This window comes from Leptidea sinapis, chromosome 47 (assembly GCF_905404315.1).
Source record: "Leptidea sinapis chromosome 47, ilLepSina1.1, whole genome shotgun sequence".
NCBI lineage: Eukaryota > Metazoa > Arthropoda > Insecta > Lepidoptera > Pieridae > Leptidea > Leptidea sinapis.
This window is the reverse complement of record NC_066311.1, coordinates 8,089,379-8,105,755: the sequence shown is the minus strand read 5'-3', so window position 1 is coordinate 8,105,755 and position 16,377 is coordinate 8,089,379. Positions and strand designations below refer to the sequence as shown.

At 38.4% G+C, this 16,377-nt stretch overlaps 1 protein-coding gene across 1 annotated transcript in view; it reads right to left on the bottom strand.

Moving 5' to 3' along the window:
• The window catches only part of LOC126978069 (apoptosis-inducing factor 1, mitochondrial-like), a 28,241-nt gene extending 13,342 nt beyond the window's left edge, over positions 1 to 14,899 (bottom strand). Inside the window, exons 1-6 of the mRNA XM_050826781.1 lie at positions 14,642 to 14,899; positions 11,385 to 11,419; positions 6,954 to 7,103; positions 2,094 to 2,145; positions 1,661 to 1,964; positions 1,219 to 1,592 (exon numbers count right to left, since the gene is read on the bottom strand). Of these exons, the coding sequence (XP_050682738.1) occupies positions 1,219 to 1,592; positions 1,661 to 1,964; positions 2,094 to 2,145; positions 6,954 to 7,103; positions 11,385 to 11,419; positions 14,642 to 14,714 (988 nt within the window). The 5' untranslated portion in view covers positions 14,715 to 14,899. The remainder of the gene's footprint in view (positions 1 to 1,218; positions 1,593 to 1,660; positions 1,965 to 2,093; positions 2,146 to 6,953; positions 7,104 to 11,384; positions 11,420 to 14,641) is intronic.
• Between the last annotated feature and the right edge of the window lie 1,478 nt (positions 14,900 to 16,377).

Sequence of the window (16,377 nt, the reverse complement as noted above, 5' to 3'; positions counted from 1 at the left end):
TTGAGGAGCCGAGTGATGAAATTGGAATCGATGAAATTATGAAAGCATTAAGGGGTATAAGGTCAGGAAAGTCTGCTGGGTATGATCGAGTGACTGCTGAAATGTTGAAAGCTGGCGATGGACTAATAGTGAGCCTGCTGCATCGCCTATTTAATTTATGTTGGAAACAGGGCCAAGTTCCAGACGATTGGATGAAGGCAGTTATTGTCCCAATTTATAAAGGCAACAGGTTCGCAACAGAAATGTCAAAATTATAGCGGGATCAGCCTTCTTAGTGTTGTTGGAAAAGTGTATGCCAGAATATTGATTGAATGCAAGAAGTGAATGCAAGAAAGACGAAAGTGATGGTATTTGAGAAGGATGAAAGGTTGACTGAGTGTTATATTACGATTGAAAATGAAAGGGTAGAACGAGTTACAGAATTCGTATATTTGGGTAGCATGTTTTCACGGAAGATATGAAGGTGATATTGATAGGAGAGTGACTGCGGGAAACTGTGTGAATGGAGCACTGCATGCCTTTATAAACGGCCAGACTGTGCCAATAGAAGCGCGAATGACTGTACATAATGGAGTGCTAGTCGCCACGTTAATGTATGGAAGTGAAAGTTGGGAATGGCAGAAGAAGCATAAAAGCAGAATTAACGCAGTTGAGATGCGATCACTTCGTAGAATGTGTGGGGTAAGACTGATTGATTGAATTCCGAATGCGGTAATACGAGCGCGTTGTGGTTTGAAAGAGGATTTGACAAGGACTGAAAAAGGAATACTAAAATGGTTTGGACACGTGGAGCGAATGAGTGAAGAAATAATGACGCATCAAATATATAAGGCAAGTGTGTGTGGGCAAGTTGGTCGCGGGAGAGTTCGTAGAACATTCGTCGTCCAAATTGGAGACGCTTTGAGAAAAGGAAAGGTCCGGAGCAAAGGCAAACGGCGAGCAAGTATGAAAAGAGTAATGAATGTAGAGGAAGCGCGTGAGCTTTGTAAGGTTAGAAGCAAGTGGCATTCCATTGTCTCTGCCTACCCCGACGGGAATAAGGCGTGAGTGTATTCAACACTTTATTAAGTCCCAATATCTAATTAAAAACTTTTGCGGGTGAAAATTAGGTGGAACTCAACTGGTGCAAGTATAGCTAAATGTGTGTTTTTCTTTTTTTATCCTACAGCCTTATAATGGAACGCATAACCACTGTGAGAGTGCGAAAAGTATACTCACGACGGTCAGCCAGCGCGGCGGCCAGCTCGGTGGCGAGCAGGCCGCCGCCCACGACGGCCACGGTGCGCACGCGCGGGTCGTCGAGCGCGCGGGCCAGGCGCGCCACGTCCCGCAGCTCGCGCACGGCGAAGCTGCGGCCGGCGGCGGCGGCGGCCCGCAGCTGCGGCAGGCGGCGCGCGCGCACGCCCGGCGCCAGCAGGCACTTGTCGAAGGTGACGGAGGCCCGCTGGCCGCCCGCCGCGTCCTCCAGGTCGGCGCGGCGCCGCTCGGCGTCCACGCGCGTCACGCGCCAGCCGCGCGCCACGCCCGCGCCCGCGCCCGCCTCGCGCAGCCGCTCCGCGCTCGTGTAGAACGCGCCGGGCTCGTACAGCACGCTGCAACCGGCGACCCCGTTAATATGACTCCCGGCGACACGGGCCACTCGTAATGTCACACGCGGCACCTGCGGCGGCGGCCGTTCCACTGCGCGAAGGTGAGCGAGTCGGGGTGCGCTGCCCGCGCGGCCAGCTCCTCCTCGCGCCACAGCTCCTTGCTGAGCGGCGGCCGCATGTACGGCAGCGCGTGCTCGGCCGACACCAGCAGCACCTGCGCGTCGGGCCGCGCGCTCCGGATGGCGCGCATGGCCGCGAACGCCGCCGTGCCGCCGCCCACCACCAGGTACTGCGCGTGCGCCGGCAGCTGCTCCGCCAGCGCGGGCACCGGCTCGGGCGCCGCCTCGTCCGTCACCGCCCGCTCTCCGCGCGTCTCTGTCGACACACACACTGTCACTGACACTGGGACAGAGACTGAAGCGAGTGAATTGAAGGTAAAATGATTTCACAAAGTCAAACAAATATCTCCTCTATATAACATAAATGTTGACAACAAATATTTACCTGTGACAGTTTCTTCTAGAGGCTCTGGTTTCATTCTGCGATACAGATACACCTGAAATATTATAAAATTAAATGAATTATTAGTATTTTTGGTTTCTAATTTTCTCATAATACCAACAGATTATGCTTTGAATTGTATTACAACAACATAACCCGCACAAATGTGTTTCTATTGTCAGCCGGAAGACGTCAACTGCTGGCCTCCTCAAAAGATCTCCACGAACCTGAGCTTTATCATAAGACCCATAGTTAGCGGCCACATCTGCGTGTCACCCTAAGTCATCACTGGCAACACACATTGGTTAAAAACCTTCGTCTTCAGACACTATGGTATTTGGGACAAGCAGATTTTACGGTACTTCCCGAACGCTGCCCATCCGAGTTGGATTCGATGAGTGACCTCTTTCGCGAAATTGGACCTGCCTAAACAATCCAGTGTTTGTCCGAGGTAGACGTACTCGTCCACAATTTCGAGAGTAAAGATGTCGCACCTACTCCCAATAGTTATGGGAGTAGGTGCGACATGGACATTTGACATGCTCTTCATCTTGTCCATGTTCATTTTGAGACCTACTTTGGGAAATTGTATTGAGGTCATCGAGCATATGGCTTAAGTCTTCCATGGTCTCTGCCATGATTACGATATCGTCTGCGAATCAAAGGTGAGTGATGTATTCGACGTTGATGTTGATGCCCAGTCCGTTCCAGTCCAGATGCTTAAACACATCTTCCAACGCAGCTTGGGCGATATGACATCATCGCCTAGTCTGACTCTCCACTGCAGACGGATAGGCTTCGAGATCTGAACGTGGAGACGGACTGACATGGTAGTTCTTCCATACAAACACTTCAACGCTTCGATATATCGGTTCTCAATGTGGCACCTCTGGAGAGACTGAAGCACCGCCCGGGTCTCGATCGTATCACCGGCTTTCTCATAGTCCACGAACGCCAAGCATAGTGGCTGGTCATACTCCTTCTATAACCTAATATATAGTATAACACGTCCATAAAAACACATCCCCAAAATGACAGCTAGTAGAGGTAGATACCCTATTTGGTTTACACATAACCTCATCAGGTTAATTAAGGAAAAGGAGGCCTTCCGTCTGAAATAGAAAAAAACAAAATGTCCTCTCACAGAATACGCTTTTCAAGAAGCTAGAAAAAGATGTTGTCATACTCTAATAAATAGTTGTTACGTTAATTATAAAAAAAAAGTATAGAAGATTTAATATGTAAGAATAACATGAAAGTACTGTGGTCGTTCTTAAAATCTAAAAGAAAAAGTCAGGGAACGGTTCCAAACGTAATGACATTTTAAGGCACACAAGCATCGTCTGCCTCATCACTCTGTAACGCTTTTTCCGAACACTTTTCCACAGTTTATACACAACCAGATCATACGGACATTAGAATCAAGCCTAATATAGTTTCTACCACAGATAATAACGCAGTTGCCGATTCAACAAACAAATCTCAAAAAAACCTTGAAAAAACTAGACGATAGAAAAGGAGCTGGTCCTGATAAGATACCGGCTACTTTCATTAAAAACTGCGCTTCATCTCTGTCCTATCCGCTATATCTTATATATAATCGATCTCTGGTTACTGGGATATTTCCTGAAAAATGGAAGTCTGCTAATGTTGTGTCAGTTCCGAAAAGCGGACAAGCGGATGATATAATGAACTACAGGCCAATTTCTATATTGTCCATTTTTGGTAAGGTTTTCGAATCTTTGATATGTCCTTATCTTTCTTTTCATTTGAAATCTATTTTAGTCCCTCAACAGCATGGTTTCCGCAATAAAATGTCTACCTTAACAAATTTAACTGAATTTACAACTCAAGTAATCGATAATATAGACAAGGGACACCAAGTGGACGCTATATATATGGATTTTAGTAAAGCTTTCGATCGGGTCAACCACTCAATTTTAATAAGTAAACTACATAACGCTGGCATTCAAGGAAATTTACTGTCCTGCCTCTCGTCGTTTTTGTCGTACAGACAACTACAAGTTGTGGTTTGCTGGTATCAATCAGATCCATTCATGGCTCCATCTGGAGTCCCTCAGGGATCCCATCTAGGTACTATATTATTTTTAGTATTTATTAACGACTTGTGTAACCATATAAAATCTTAAAATTTTGCGTTATTTTCTGACAACTTAAAGATTTTTAAAGCTATCCAAAATTAAACGAAACCTAAATTTTCAAATTTTCAAAATGTCCATCAAGAAAACCGTACTGTAAAGTAATGCCAGACACCCCGATGGTGGGGATGGCATCCTAATTTGTGGCGTGTCGTGCGATGATGGAAACCAGCGGCTTCTTCCGAACTCTGCCCTTGATAAATGCGGTAGAAGACAGAATTGAGCGGCGTTTCATCTTTAAGGTTAAGTTCTTAAGGTTAAGTTAGGTTCTTCAACATTAAGGGGCAATTTATTTTTAATAGACCATTGGGAAATACTGTTTAAGTCATTTTGAAGGGAAATCGAGTCTAACGAATTTTGGATAGCTTTAAAAATTTTTAAGTTGTCAGAAAATAACGCAAAATTTTAAGATTTTATATGGTTACACAAGTCGTTAATAAATACTAAAAATAATATAGTACCTAGATGGGATCCCTGAGGGACTCCAGATGGGGCCATGAATGGATCTGATTGATACCAGCAAACCACAACTTGTAGTTGTCTGTACGACAAAAACGACGAGAGGCAGGACAGTAAATTTCCTTGAATGCCAGCGTTATGTAGTTTACTTATTAAAATTGAGTGGTTGACCCGATCGAAAGCTTTAATAAAATCCATATATATAGCGTCCACTTGGTGTCCCTTGTCTATATTATCGATTACTTGAGTTGTAAATTCAGTTAAATTTGTTAAGGTAGTCTTTTATTGCGGAAACTATGTTGTTGAGGGACTAAAATAGATTTCAAATGAAAAGAAAGATAAGGACATATCAAAGATTCGAAAACCTTACCAAAAATGGACAATATAGAAATTGGCCTGTAGTTCATTATATCATCCGCTTGTCCGCTTTTCGGAACTGGCACAACATTAGCAGACTTCTATTTTTCAGGAAATATTCCAGTAACCAGAGATCGATTATATATAAGATATAGCGGATAGGATACAGATGAAGCGCAGTTTTTAATGAAATTAGCCGGTATCTTATCAGGACCAGCTCTTTTTCTATCGTCTAGTTTTTTCAAGGTTTTTTTGAGATTTGTTTGTTGAATCGGCAACTGCGTTATTATCTGTGGTGGAAACTATATTAGTCTTGATTCTAATGTCCGTATGATCTGGTTGTGTATAAACTGTGGAAAAGTGTTCAGCAAAAGCGTTACAGATTGATGAGGGAGACGATACTTGTGTGCCTTAAAATGTCATTACGTTTGGAACCGTTCCCTGACTTTTTCTTTTAGATTTTAAAAACGACCACAGTACTTTCATGTTATTTTCAGAGAATGTCTATAAGGGAATGCGGGGCACTTAATGCCCATTGGCCAGGTTATAACACCAAAATACCTGTCTGAGTCGTAACCACATCTATGAATTCATAGTTATCAACTAACTTTAGTTTTCATGTGCGAGAAAAATTAAAAGATAATGTTGCGACTACTGTTTGGGCGCTTGGAGTATCACAACTTCACTCTTTTCTGAGTTGTATCTATTTTAACTTGCACCCCAACTGCCAAGCATCATAAAACATAAGTTGAAGGGAGACTATTATGGTATTAGTAAGTCTTAGTGTGTGTGGTGTCGCACCAGAATAGCACCACCCCATCTCCTCCCGTGGGTGTCGTTAGAGGCGACTAAGGGATACACACTACGGAGGATGGGCAGCAGCATATTCCGTTAAGAGCATACCACCTACTGCGATCGCCAACCCGCCTGCCAAGCGTGGCGATTATGGCAAAAACCCCACAAACATGACAGACACTATAAGGCCCCAACTCCCAGCCCCGGCGGTCCCGCTCGCGATGGCCACGGTAGCAGCTACATAAGCGACGGGGCAGGGGGGTGCTTAGAATCCCCGGGTGCGGCAATGCTAGCACAAATGAAGACCATTGGCCCTGGCAATGTAAAATGTCAAGACACTGCGGACCGACGAGAAGTTGGAAGAAGCTGGAGGAAGCTGTGAGCGAATTACGATGGGATGTTGGATGGACTCCATAATCCTAAATTCCGAACACATGCTCTACTTCCGGGAGGGCGACCAACTGTCCCAGGGTGGTGTCGGGTTCCTCGTGCACAAGTCTCTCGTCAGCAACGTAACTGAGCTGGGGAGCGTGTCGAATAGGGTAGAGTACCTAATACTCAGAATTACTTAACGGTATTCGCTGAAGGACATTCAGGTTTACGCTCCGACTTCGACACACTCAGACGAGGAGGTGGCATTAAGTGCCCCGCATTCCCTTATAGACATTCTCTTTACACTTTCCGATCAAAACATGGAAGTCTCGAATTTTCTAGTGATTTAATTTATATTTTAGACGACTTTCAGATAAGCTATTATATTATAACTCTATTTCTCATAAAATGGATATTTTCTATGGGTCTCTCCCCTCAGCTAAAGCCAAAATTAAGGCTATTATATGAATTAATAAACATTATGAATGTAACATATATACTTGTATAAATGTAACCTAAAACTATAAAGTAGCTTCTGTTTATTTGAGTGTCGTGCCGTTTATAGGGAAGACACTGTATTTACTGTCTATATGTATTGTCTTTATGTAGGTATTGTGTTTGTCCCAATTGGTGGACCAAGTAAATAAAAAAAAGCCAGTTAAATATTAATTAGGGTTTGTAAAATTATGTTGGAAAAGCAATAATAAACAAGTATGCGTACCCCTCCCACAGACGCTGCGAACGTAAGCGCCGTCAGTATGGCGTAAGAGCGGCGCGGCGGCGGCGGAGGGGGTGCGGCAGGGGGAGGCGGGGGCGCAGGCGGGGGCGGGGCGCTCGTCGCCGGCCCGCCCACATCGTGAGTCAGCACTGTCTGTACATGGGAATAAATGGTTACTGAAAGCTGTAGCTATATCTACTGAGCAATGTACAAAAGTAGACTTAGTCTGGCCATAAAAACCGTTACAATTAAAAATAAACAAAATATTACATTTGAATTTGGAATCTGTCATTTTTATGTGATTGTTTATTGAATTTTCTCATTTTGGCGCCAATACATTGTACAATATTTTGTGATATTAAAATGGAGTGGGGTGATAAACAGAACCGAATCGCTGTGATTGCCATTACACAAAGAAGGTATGGCCAAATACAATTTTTAAAACTCTCCAAACGCTTGGTATTAGTAATATGTTTGTGTACCAGGCTATTGATAGGTACAATGAGACCTCCTCTGTTTGTGACAGAAAAAGATCTGGCCAGCCACGTAGTGTTGGTACGATAAAGGTGGTCAAAGCAGTAAGGGAACGAATTCGAAGAAATCCTGTCCGAAAGTAAAATATTTTATCTCGGGACATGAAGATAACCTAGAACCATGTCGCGTATTTTAAAAGATGACTTAGAGCTTACCACCTATTAGAGACGTACTTAACTCATAATTTAAAAAATAATAGGGTGGTAAAATCTAAACAACTAATGAAGCGGTCCGCAAAGTGAGGCCACATAATTTTTTTTACGGATGAGAATTTTTTTACAATTGATAAACATTTTAACAAACAAAATGACCGTAATTATGCTCAAAGCTCTTAGGAAACTTCCCAATTAGTCGACAGAGTGCAACGTGGGCACTATCCAACTTCAGTGAGGGTTTGGTGGGGTATTAGCTATGAAGGAGTGACTGAGCCATACTTTTGTGAAAAGGGTATCAAAACATCGGCACAAATGTATCAAGATACCATTCTTGAGAAGGTAGCGAAGCCCCTTAACAACACCAAGTTCAATAACCAAGAATGGTCCTTCCAGCAAGACTCGGTTCCAGGTCATAAAGCTCGGTCTATGCAGTCTTGGTTGGAAACGAACGTTCTGGACTTCATCGGGGCCGAAGACTGGCCGTCGTCTAGTCCCGATCTTAATCGACTGGATTATGATTTATGATAATTTGGAGTCCCTAAAACAATCCGTACGATTGGCAGTGAAGAATTTTCTAATGGAAAGAATGAGTGCTTATTTGATATCTGGCCTCAACGTTTAAAAAGCATAAAAAGGCATAAAAGGCATTCATTTTCTCAAAATTGATTCCTTTAGAATTCTTTTTGATGTCATTTCTTATACTACTAGATACTACTACCGCTTCGGAAACAAATGGCGCTCTGAGAGAGAAGAAGCGGCGCAAGAAACTCTCCCAGCATTCTTTTTTTTTGCGCTCTTTTCAATAAAAATATACAATATTGTACAGTCATTTCTATCGCTATAAAATAATCACAATCTAGCCCCAGGCTGTCCGATCATTTAGATAATCAGCAGTGGAGTAATAGGATTTACGACAGAGCCATTTTTTATAAAACATTTAAATTTATTTATAGATAATGGCTGAACAGTGGCTGGGACTTTATTGTAGAAGTGTATACATTTACCCTTAAAGCTATTATGTATCTTATTAAGCCTACTAGAATTAGTTACAAGCAATCCCTTAATTCTAGTGTTATAATAATGAAAATCACTATTAAGAGCAAAAAGGTGACGATTTTTGTGAACATATATTAAATTTTCATAAATGTACTGACAATGAACAGTCATAATATTTATTTCTTTAAATTTTTCTTAGAGAGTCTGTCTATAACCAAGCTGATATATAGCACGAACAGCTCTCTTTTGCAGTGCAAACACTATATCAATGTCAGCAGCATGACCCCGCAGAGCTGAGTCTATCTGCTAGATGGGTAATATGTGGACCCCACTGAAGCTTTTTACCTAACGTGATACCCAAGAAGACCCGTAGTGTCCACAAGTTCCAATCTCTGGTCATTTATAAGTACGTATATATACCGTATTGTAGTGTGTCATATCTATTAAATAAAGGACTGTAGTGCAGCCAATGGAGACCACTTCAAATAAGCTTTTCATATTTTAAATTGTTTTATATTTATGTACTAGCTGACCCGGCAAACGTTGTTTTGCCATATAAAGTATAATTCACGCGATAGTTTTATAAGTAATAAAATATTGCCTATATTATAGCCTGTACATCATTTTGTTCTATTGTCAATAGTTTTTGCAGCGCACGCAAAAATAGGTTTTCGATTTTACACCTTGTGTTACAAAATAGCAATTTTATTACGGATCCCTAATTTTGAAAAAAGAAAAAACACTGCCTATAGCCTTCCTCGATAAATGGACTACCCAACACTGAAAGAATCATTCAAATCGGACCAGTAGTACCAGAAATTAGCGCGTTCAAACAAACAAACAAACAAACAAACAAACAAACAAACAAACAAACAAACAAACAAACAAACAAACAAACAAACAAACAAACAAACAAACAAAACAAACAAACACTGCAGCTTTATAATATTAGTATAGATTAAACTACAACACTGTAAAAGTAATAAATGTTATTTACGATAGAATTTATTTTTCTTTTTTTCAGTATTTATGACAAGACTAGGTATATACACTGTAATAGGTATATAGTAGGTGCATAAATCTACTATCTTAGTTAACAGATCATTTTGTTTGTATTATGAGTACTTATCTACTTAGGTACTAATACTTGTTACTCATCTGATTTTGTGTTAAAGTCATAAATGTGACACCAAGTAAATAATAAAATAAAAATTGCGGACCTCTCTTCTCACAAAGTAAGATCTACAGTACGAGAGTGGCTTTTACAATTCAGCTATGATGAAACCGAGAAAATTACTAACTCAAAATTGATATAACTTTATATTTTAATTATGAATATTTGTTTATAACTTTGCTTTATCTATTATTATTTAATTTTATACAGTTCTTATTATAAGATAGGTATGCTTTAAAGTTAGATAAATATTGTTTAAGTGTCAGTCTTAGTTCTGTTTCATTAATTATTAACATTAAATAAAATTACACAGCAGACGGCAATCACTGGTTGGCTCTGCACAGGGTTTCCTAGTGAGCCATCCAGAGGAATTTAATTTAAAGGTGCCTCTTTGTTTCTGTTTTTGAGATTGAGACTGTATTTTTATTTATTTATATTAGGCATGTAGAACAATATATTTAATTATAATATATATAAATAATAATAAAAAAAAATAAAAAAAAAATCCCAAAATTGGTACTCTACCACCGCATTGATAATAAATCGCGTGCGCTGAGAGAGAATAAACGACGCAAAAAAACTCTCTCAGTATTCTCTTTGCGTTCTCTTTAATAAAATATATGTTATACCGTATTGTAGTGTGTCATATCTATTGCAATAAAATAATCATATAGTAGTAGTGCCAATCTGTCCAGTCAGTAACATGTTCTGCTGTTGAGCGTTAACATTCACAGCACAGCCTATTTTACACAATTTTAGTTTATATTTTTTTTATGAAAATTGGGGACGAGACGAGCAGGACGCTCAGCTTATGGTAATTGATACGCCCTGCCCATTACAATACAATGCCGCTCAGGTTTCTTTACAAACCCAAAAATTCTGGCCAATTGCGCTCGTGACCTTGAGACATAAGATGTTAAGTCTCAATTGCCCAGTAATTTCACTATCTACGGCGCCCTTCCGACCGAAACACAATAATGTTTACACATTACTGCTTCGGGCAGAAATAGAAATAGGCGCCGATATATAACGAATAAACGGCGGCTGGCTTTGTATCTTATAAAGCGTAGTTAGGTATTTTGTATAAATATAATTTAAAATGCTAAAGCTGTAAATATTGTTTAAAAGAGTGACAACATTCTTGGCACAAATATTGGGTGAATACATTAAATATATTTAGGTACCTACCACTTAAAAGTCTATAATATTAAACTACTTTTTCTATAAGTAAATTCTACATTATATATGTTTAAATAAAAAAAAAATAGGAAATGAAATGATTACCGTTCTATACATCCTCAATTTCCTGGTGTGCTTGTAAGATATCATTTTAATTTAAATAATATTCATCATAATATGTACAATGCAAATCAAAATATGTATGTGCAATATTTCAGGACAATTAATAATTATTTAATAATTAAATATTTTGTCAACGCTCCTGTGATTCCTCTGGTGTTGCGAGAGATAGTGGGCGGCGGTGATCACTTAACAACGCTCGTTTGTCCTCCTATACGATAAAAAAAATAAAAGAGAGACACCATCATTATTATTAAAGGTGAAATGGCTACTTACTGTCTCTGGCTTGACACGGGAGTGTACATGTGCACCTGTAACACGACATAACACAGTTAATAGAACAGCCGGAGAGGCAGCACTCTGTGATTGGCTCCAATATAAGTCACATGCACATCAGTGTGTTGTCTTTCGCATCTATCGCGGGGAGTGTTCACTCAATTTTAACATCCATAGTCGAATGACTATGGATGTTAAAATTGAGTGAAAGAAATCTTTGATCACAACCAAAAAACAATATTGATTTGATGTGATTTCAATTCCATCTTAACATCACACTTCATTAGGCAGTGTTTCCAGGACAATACAACATGGATACATTCAAAAAGTGTGTACACTTAAAGGCTGCAAACCTCCTGTGATTCCTGAGTTGTTGCAACAGAATGTGGGATCACTTAAATTCAGGTGGTCAGTACATATGTGTGTTTGTCCTCCTCTTCCATTAAAAATCACCACATTCAAGAAAATACACATATAAAACTATTGTTTCTTATTTCCTGGTATTCTGTCAGACCATTAACATACAAGGGCCATTGTAAGTTTTCGTAATCCGAATTAAGAAAGGGTGCTCTGACAATATTATATTAAAGTATTTATCCACCATTTAAGTTTTATAATTTGTTGGTGTAGCGGCAATAGTAATACATATATACTTTTTTTTTGGTGGTAAAATGTCATGGCAATCTGTTCTTTGAAGCAATAAACCACTGCTGCAATAATAAATCAGATCAAAGAGTCATTGTTGAGAGTCCGAAAGTGATGTAAAATTAGATTCCATCAAACTCTGTTTGTTTTTATTAAAAATCTTTTACTTTGATTGTCATGTCCCTTAAGCTTAGTGGACTGGAGGCTACCCTTTCTGCTCATAGACTTGGCTAGCTCATTTACCTCGGTTGTAAGTTTCTCTTGGTATTTCAGGCTCTTTTGGGCTATTTCTTGCTGTACAGTAATGTCGAGGGCTCTGCATATATATTATTAATACAGTGTGGAATACCAAACATGGTCCAGAATGTTTTGCTATGACTTCTTTCCAAAATTTCGATGTAAGTATTGCTGGCAGCTTTGCTTTGTGTTGTATTCTTGTGTTATTATCTCATTATTCAATTTAACAGGGGGCTAGTTTCTCTCCTGAGGGTGAATGTTACGTGAGGTGATTTAGTTTCATTTGCTTTTCTCCATCTTTTAAGCCACCTCTGTATTTTATGTAGATGGACTTGTAGATTATGTGAAGCAGTTTCTGGATTGGTGTGGGTTGACAGCATGGCCATATCATCAGCATATATCATAGTTGAAGTGTGTTTGTTTGTATGTATTTATATCTGCTGTGAAGTGGAGTTATAGAATTGGACCGAGAATCCTAATCTGAGGGTCACCAGATTTTCTTTCATGATGTTCTGAGCACTCCTTAAAATTTAACTTTTTAAAATCCAGTCGCCAGCAATAATTAATCTTTTCAAGGTTTGGAAAAAGCCTCGAAAAGTATTCTGCCAAGTCTCTTGTTTCTTCAGAGTCTTGGGCTTATAAAGCGTCTCATTCAGTCTCGTGCCAGATTTTGGCGAAACAACATGTCTTGAGGATGCCTCGTGTAGAGGCGAAACACGTGTCAAATTGTTTTTAAAAACAAATATTGGCAGAATTAACACTAAAGAAAACTTAAATAATTTGTATAATTATGGATTTCCGCAAAGTAACGCCTAATTCAATAAACTTATAAAGCGTGTTTTGGAGGACTGTAGACAGCAGATAAAAAGTTTTGTACTTGGAGTTTACTATTGCAATAGAGGTTGCTCGTATTTTTTCCGTGTGGTATTTCTCAAAATGATAGTGCTTTATGAAATTCTTCATTATCACCTAGACATTAATAATGCATCTAACATTTCTCTGTGAAGAAACATTTTAAATTCTAACATTTGGTCAAGCCGTTGGCATTCCAAGTGAGAACTCAGAGTTTGTTAATCATTTTTGGACCAGGTTGTTGACTTATTGAATGTGTTCCAATATTTTATCCAACATTTTTTTCATTGTTATCAGCATAATGTGCTGCAATTTTTCTAGCATTAAATCAATAATGTTTGCCATATCATTGAATTTGCTTTTTCTCTCTTATGGTGGAGCTGGTGGTGGTCAGGTCTTAATCACGTTATTTTATGCATTGTGCAGGTGTGTCCATCTTTGGCATCTTTTGTATTGAAGCTTCAAAAGAGATTTTAATTTGGTGTAAGTTTGTTACCTTTAAAATGTCTTTATTATTTAGCTTTGGTTCAAGAGTAACATAGAATACTGGCAGTTGCTCTTTTATAGCTCTGTGTCAGACATTTACTATTTGCCTTGCGATGTACAATATATTCAAGTATTTTACTTTTGTTATTTCTGTAATCTTACCAGATACTCTCACCACTCTGTAAGCTCTTTCACTAAAATAGTTGGTATATGTAGCGTGATATATTGGTAGCAATAAAATATTATCTGATGGGTTTGTATGTTTGAATAACTTTTGTCATCATTTTGATTATGTGTTCACTTTTAGAGTTGTAACGTTGAACAGATTGGTCTCACATTATTTCATTCAGTTTATTTTAATGAATGCTATATTGAGCTAAATTTTTTCCCCATTTATTTGATAATGCTTGGGTTAAATATTTGTTGGAGCATGTTTGGTTGTTACTGGTTGTTTATTTTATTGATTTCTTTAAGTAATATTTGATATTTAAAAAATAATGTTGACTTTTAATTTTTTTGGGAGAATGTGTTAAGCGATAGCCACTGCTCACATTCTACTGCAACACCAGAGGAATCACAGGAGCATTGCTGGCCTTTAACTGAGGTGTAAGCACTTTTTTGAAGGTACACATGCTATGTACAATCCTGGGAACACAGCAGAGGGCATCTCATTCTATATTTCTTTAATTACAATAAATATATTTCGTTGTTATTAATTAAGCATTATTTATATACAGAAAAAGAAAATATTTCATTATTTAATAGTGAATTAGAATATAATATAGAAAATTAAAAATTTTGGAATAGAGGCAATGAAGGCTTAAAAAGATGTGATCTGAGAGAAGTGGAGCCCCTGAGAGAAAAACATTGTCAAGAGAAGATAAGAGTCAAAAACTTCAAATTCATTAAAATTTTGTAACTATTAAATTTTTTGTTTTATATAGGTTATTTAAATTCTTCAACGAATTGAAATATGCGCTTGCATTTTTGAAATTCGTAACATTCATTCATTGGGATATGTAGACTTAGCAACTTACATAAAACTTTAAGCACATCTTTTCTTCTTAGAACCTGCTTCTCAATATATACACAGGAAAGTGCTCTTAACATTTCGAACGAATAATTTTTAGAAATGTATTTTTTTAAGAACTGTATACATTTAACTGCGTTGTACACAGGACTATACACATTATCTCTGAATACAGAAATTATGAACTAAAATAATTAATTTGTGAAAACCGATACGCTAAATAAAACTAGGTACTTTATCGAGTTTGTCAGTTTGGCATGCGAATCCTTGTTATCAATTTATCAGAGGTAGTCACAAAGAGTATAATAGTTCCACTAGAAACTACAACTATACATTTTGTGAGAAGTCAGATTTGAAAACACTCTTTATATATAATTGATTATATATAATTTAAATTTCGGCAACGCTCCTGTGATTCCTCTGGTGTTGCAAGAGAGTGTGGGCGGCGGTGATCACTTAACAACAGGTGACCCGTACGCTCGTTTGTCCTCCTATTCCATAAAAAAAAACTATAAGATTTTGGAAATAATTTTATAAAAGAATTCAGAATTAACAAAGACGTTTTTGAGGATTTTATATATAAGAACCATTTCATAATGCTGTACATCAAGTCATAGAATCATGCAGATCACCAGTAGTCACCTCATCGAAGTACAAGCATCGTCACGTTTTCTCGAAGACCGCAGATATACCCACGTGATCAGTCATATGCTCCGCGTTACACAACCTCACAGCAAGGCCGAGCGTACTCGACTGAAACGTCGTGGCATCGATCATCATTCATTAAATTTTAATCAATGAGCTACAGAGTGGGTGCTTAATGCTCATTGACATCGGATGCTCGAGGTTGGACGCGAGTTTACACAAGTGCGCGCTCGCTGGCCGGTTTACTGCGATAGCATTAGTTTTAGAGCGAGATAGAACACATAATATTATTCTCAATTCTTATTGAATGAAACGTTTTACTAAAAATGTAAGCTTTAGTATTGGTGTGTATTTTCTAAACTTGTAAATATTTTAAAGTAACAATTGTAATTGGTTAACTAGTTTTAAAGATTTTGTATATATATCATGTAACTGAAGTAAAATATATCATCTTCCACATAGGTATTCCTCACAGTCTTCATACTACTCAAGCAGTTGTTTTATTTAATCTCCAAACGCTCAATCTCTAAAATGTCTTAAGCCTTATTTTAACCTTAATATTTATAAATATTGTAATAATAATAAATTTTTCTTTATTAGTTTTTGGCTTGAATCCTTTATCCACGTTAATGCGACATATATATTCACGAACTACAGACATTTATCTGAGAATCCTATTCAAATTTTTTTCTGTAGGTGTAGTGGGTATATATTTCAGTCTAAGTTGCCCAGTGACCTTTACGAATAACTCAAATCGCGACAGCCGATTTCGATGATTCTTTTTAAATTAAAAAGGATATACTTCAAAGATAGTCTGGTAAGAGTTTGGTTAGGTTAGGTTAGGTGCTCTTCAATTCTTAGGAGCAACTCAACGCTATTCGGCTGAATCTTTTTATGCCATCCGCATATAATGTCACCTACCGTAACGTCGTAATGGTCAAGTAATTGTCGTAGTCGAATATGATGAGTAATAGAACTCCTTACCGAGTTGTAACTGTAACCGTATTGTAATAAGGGTGCGATCTGTGGCAAAATTTCTAGCTGTCTGTAATCAAATTGCTATGCGCTTACGTTCATTGCTGCATTTCAAAATTTAGT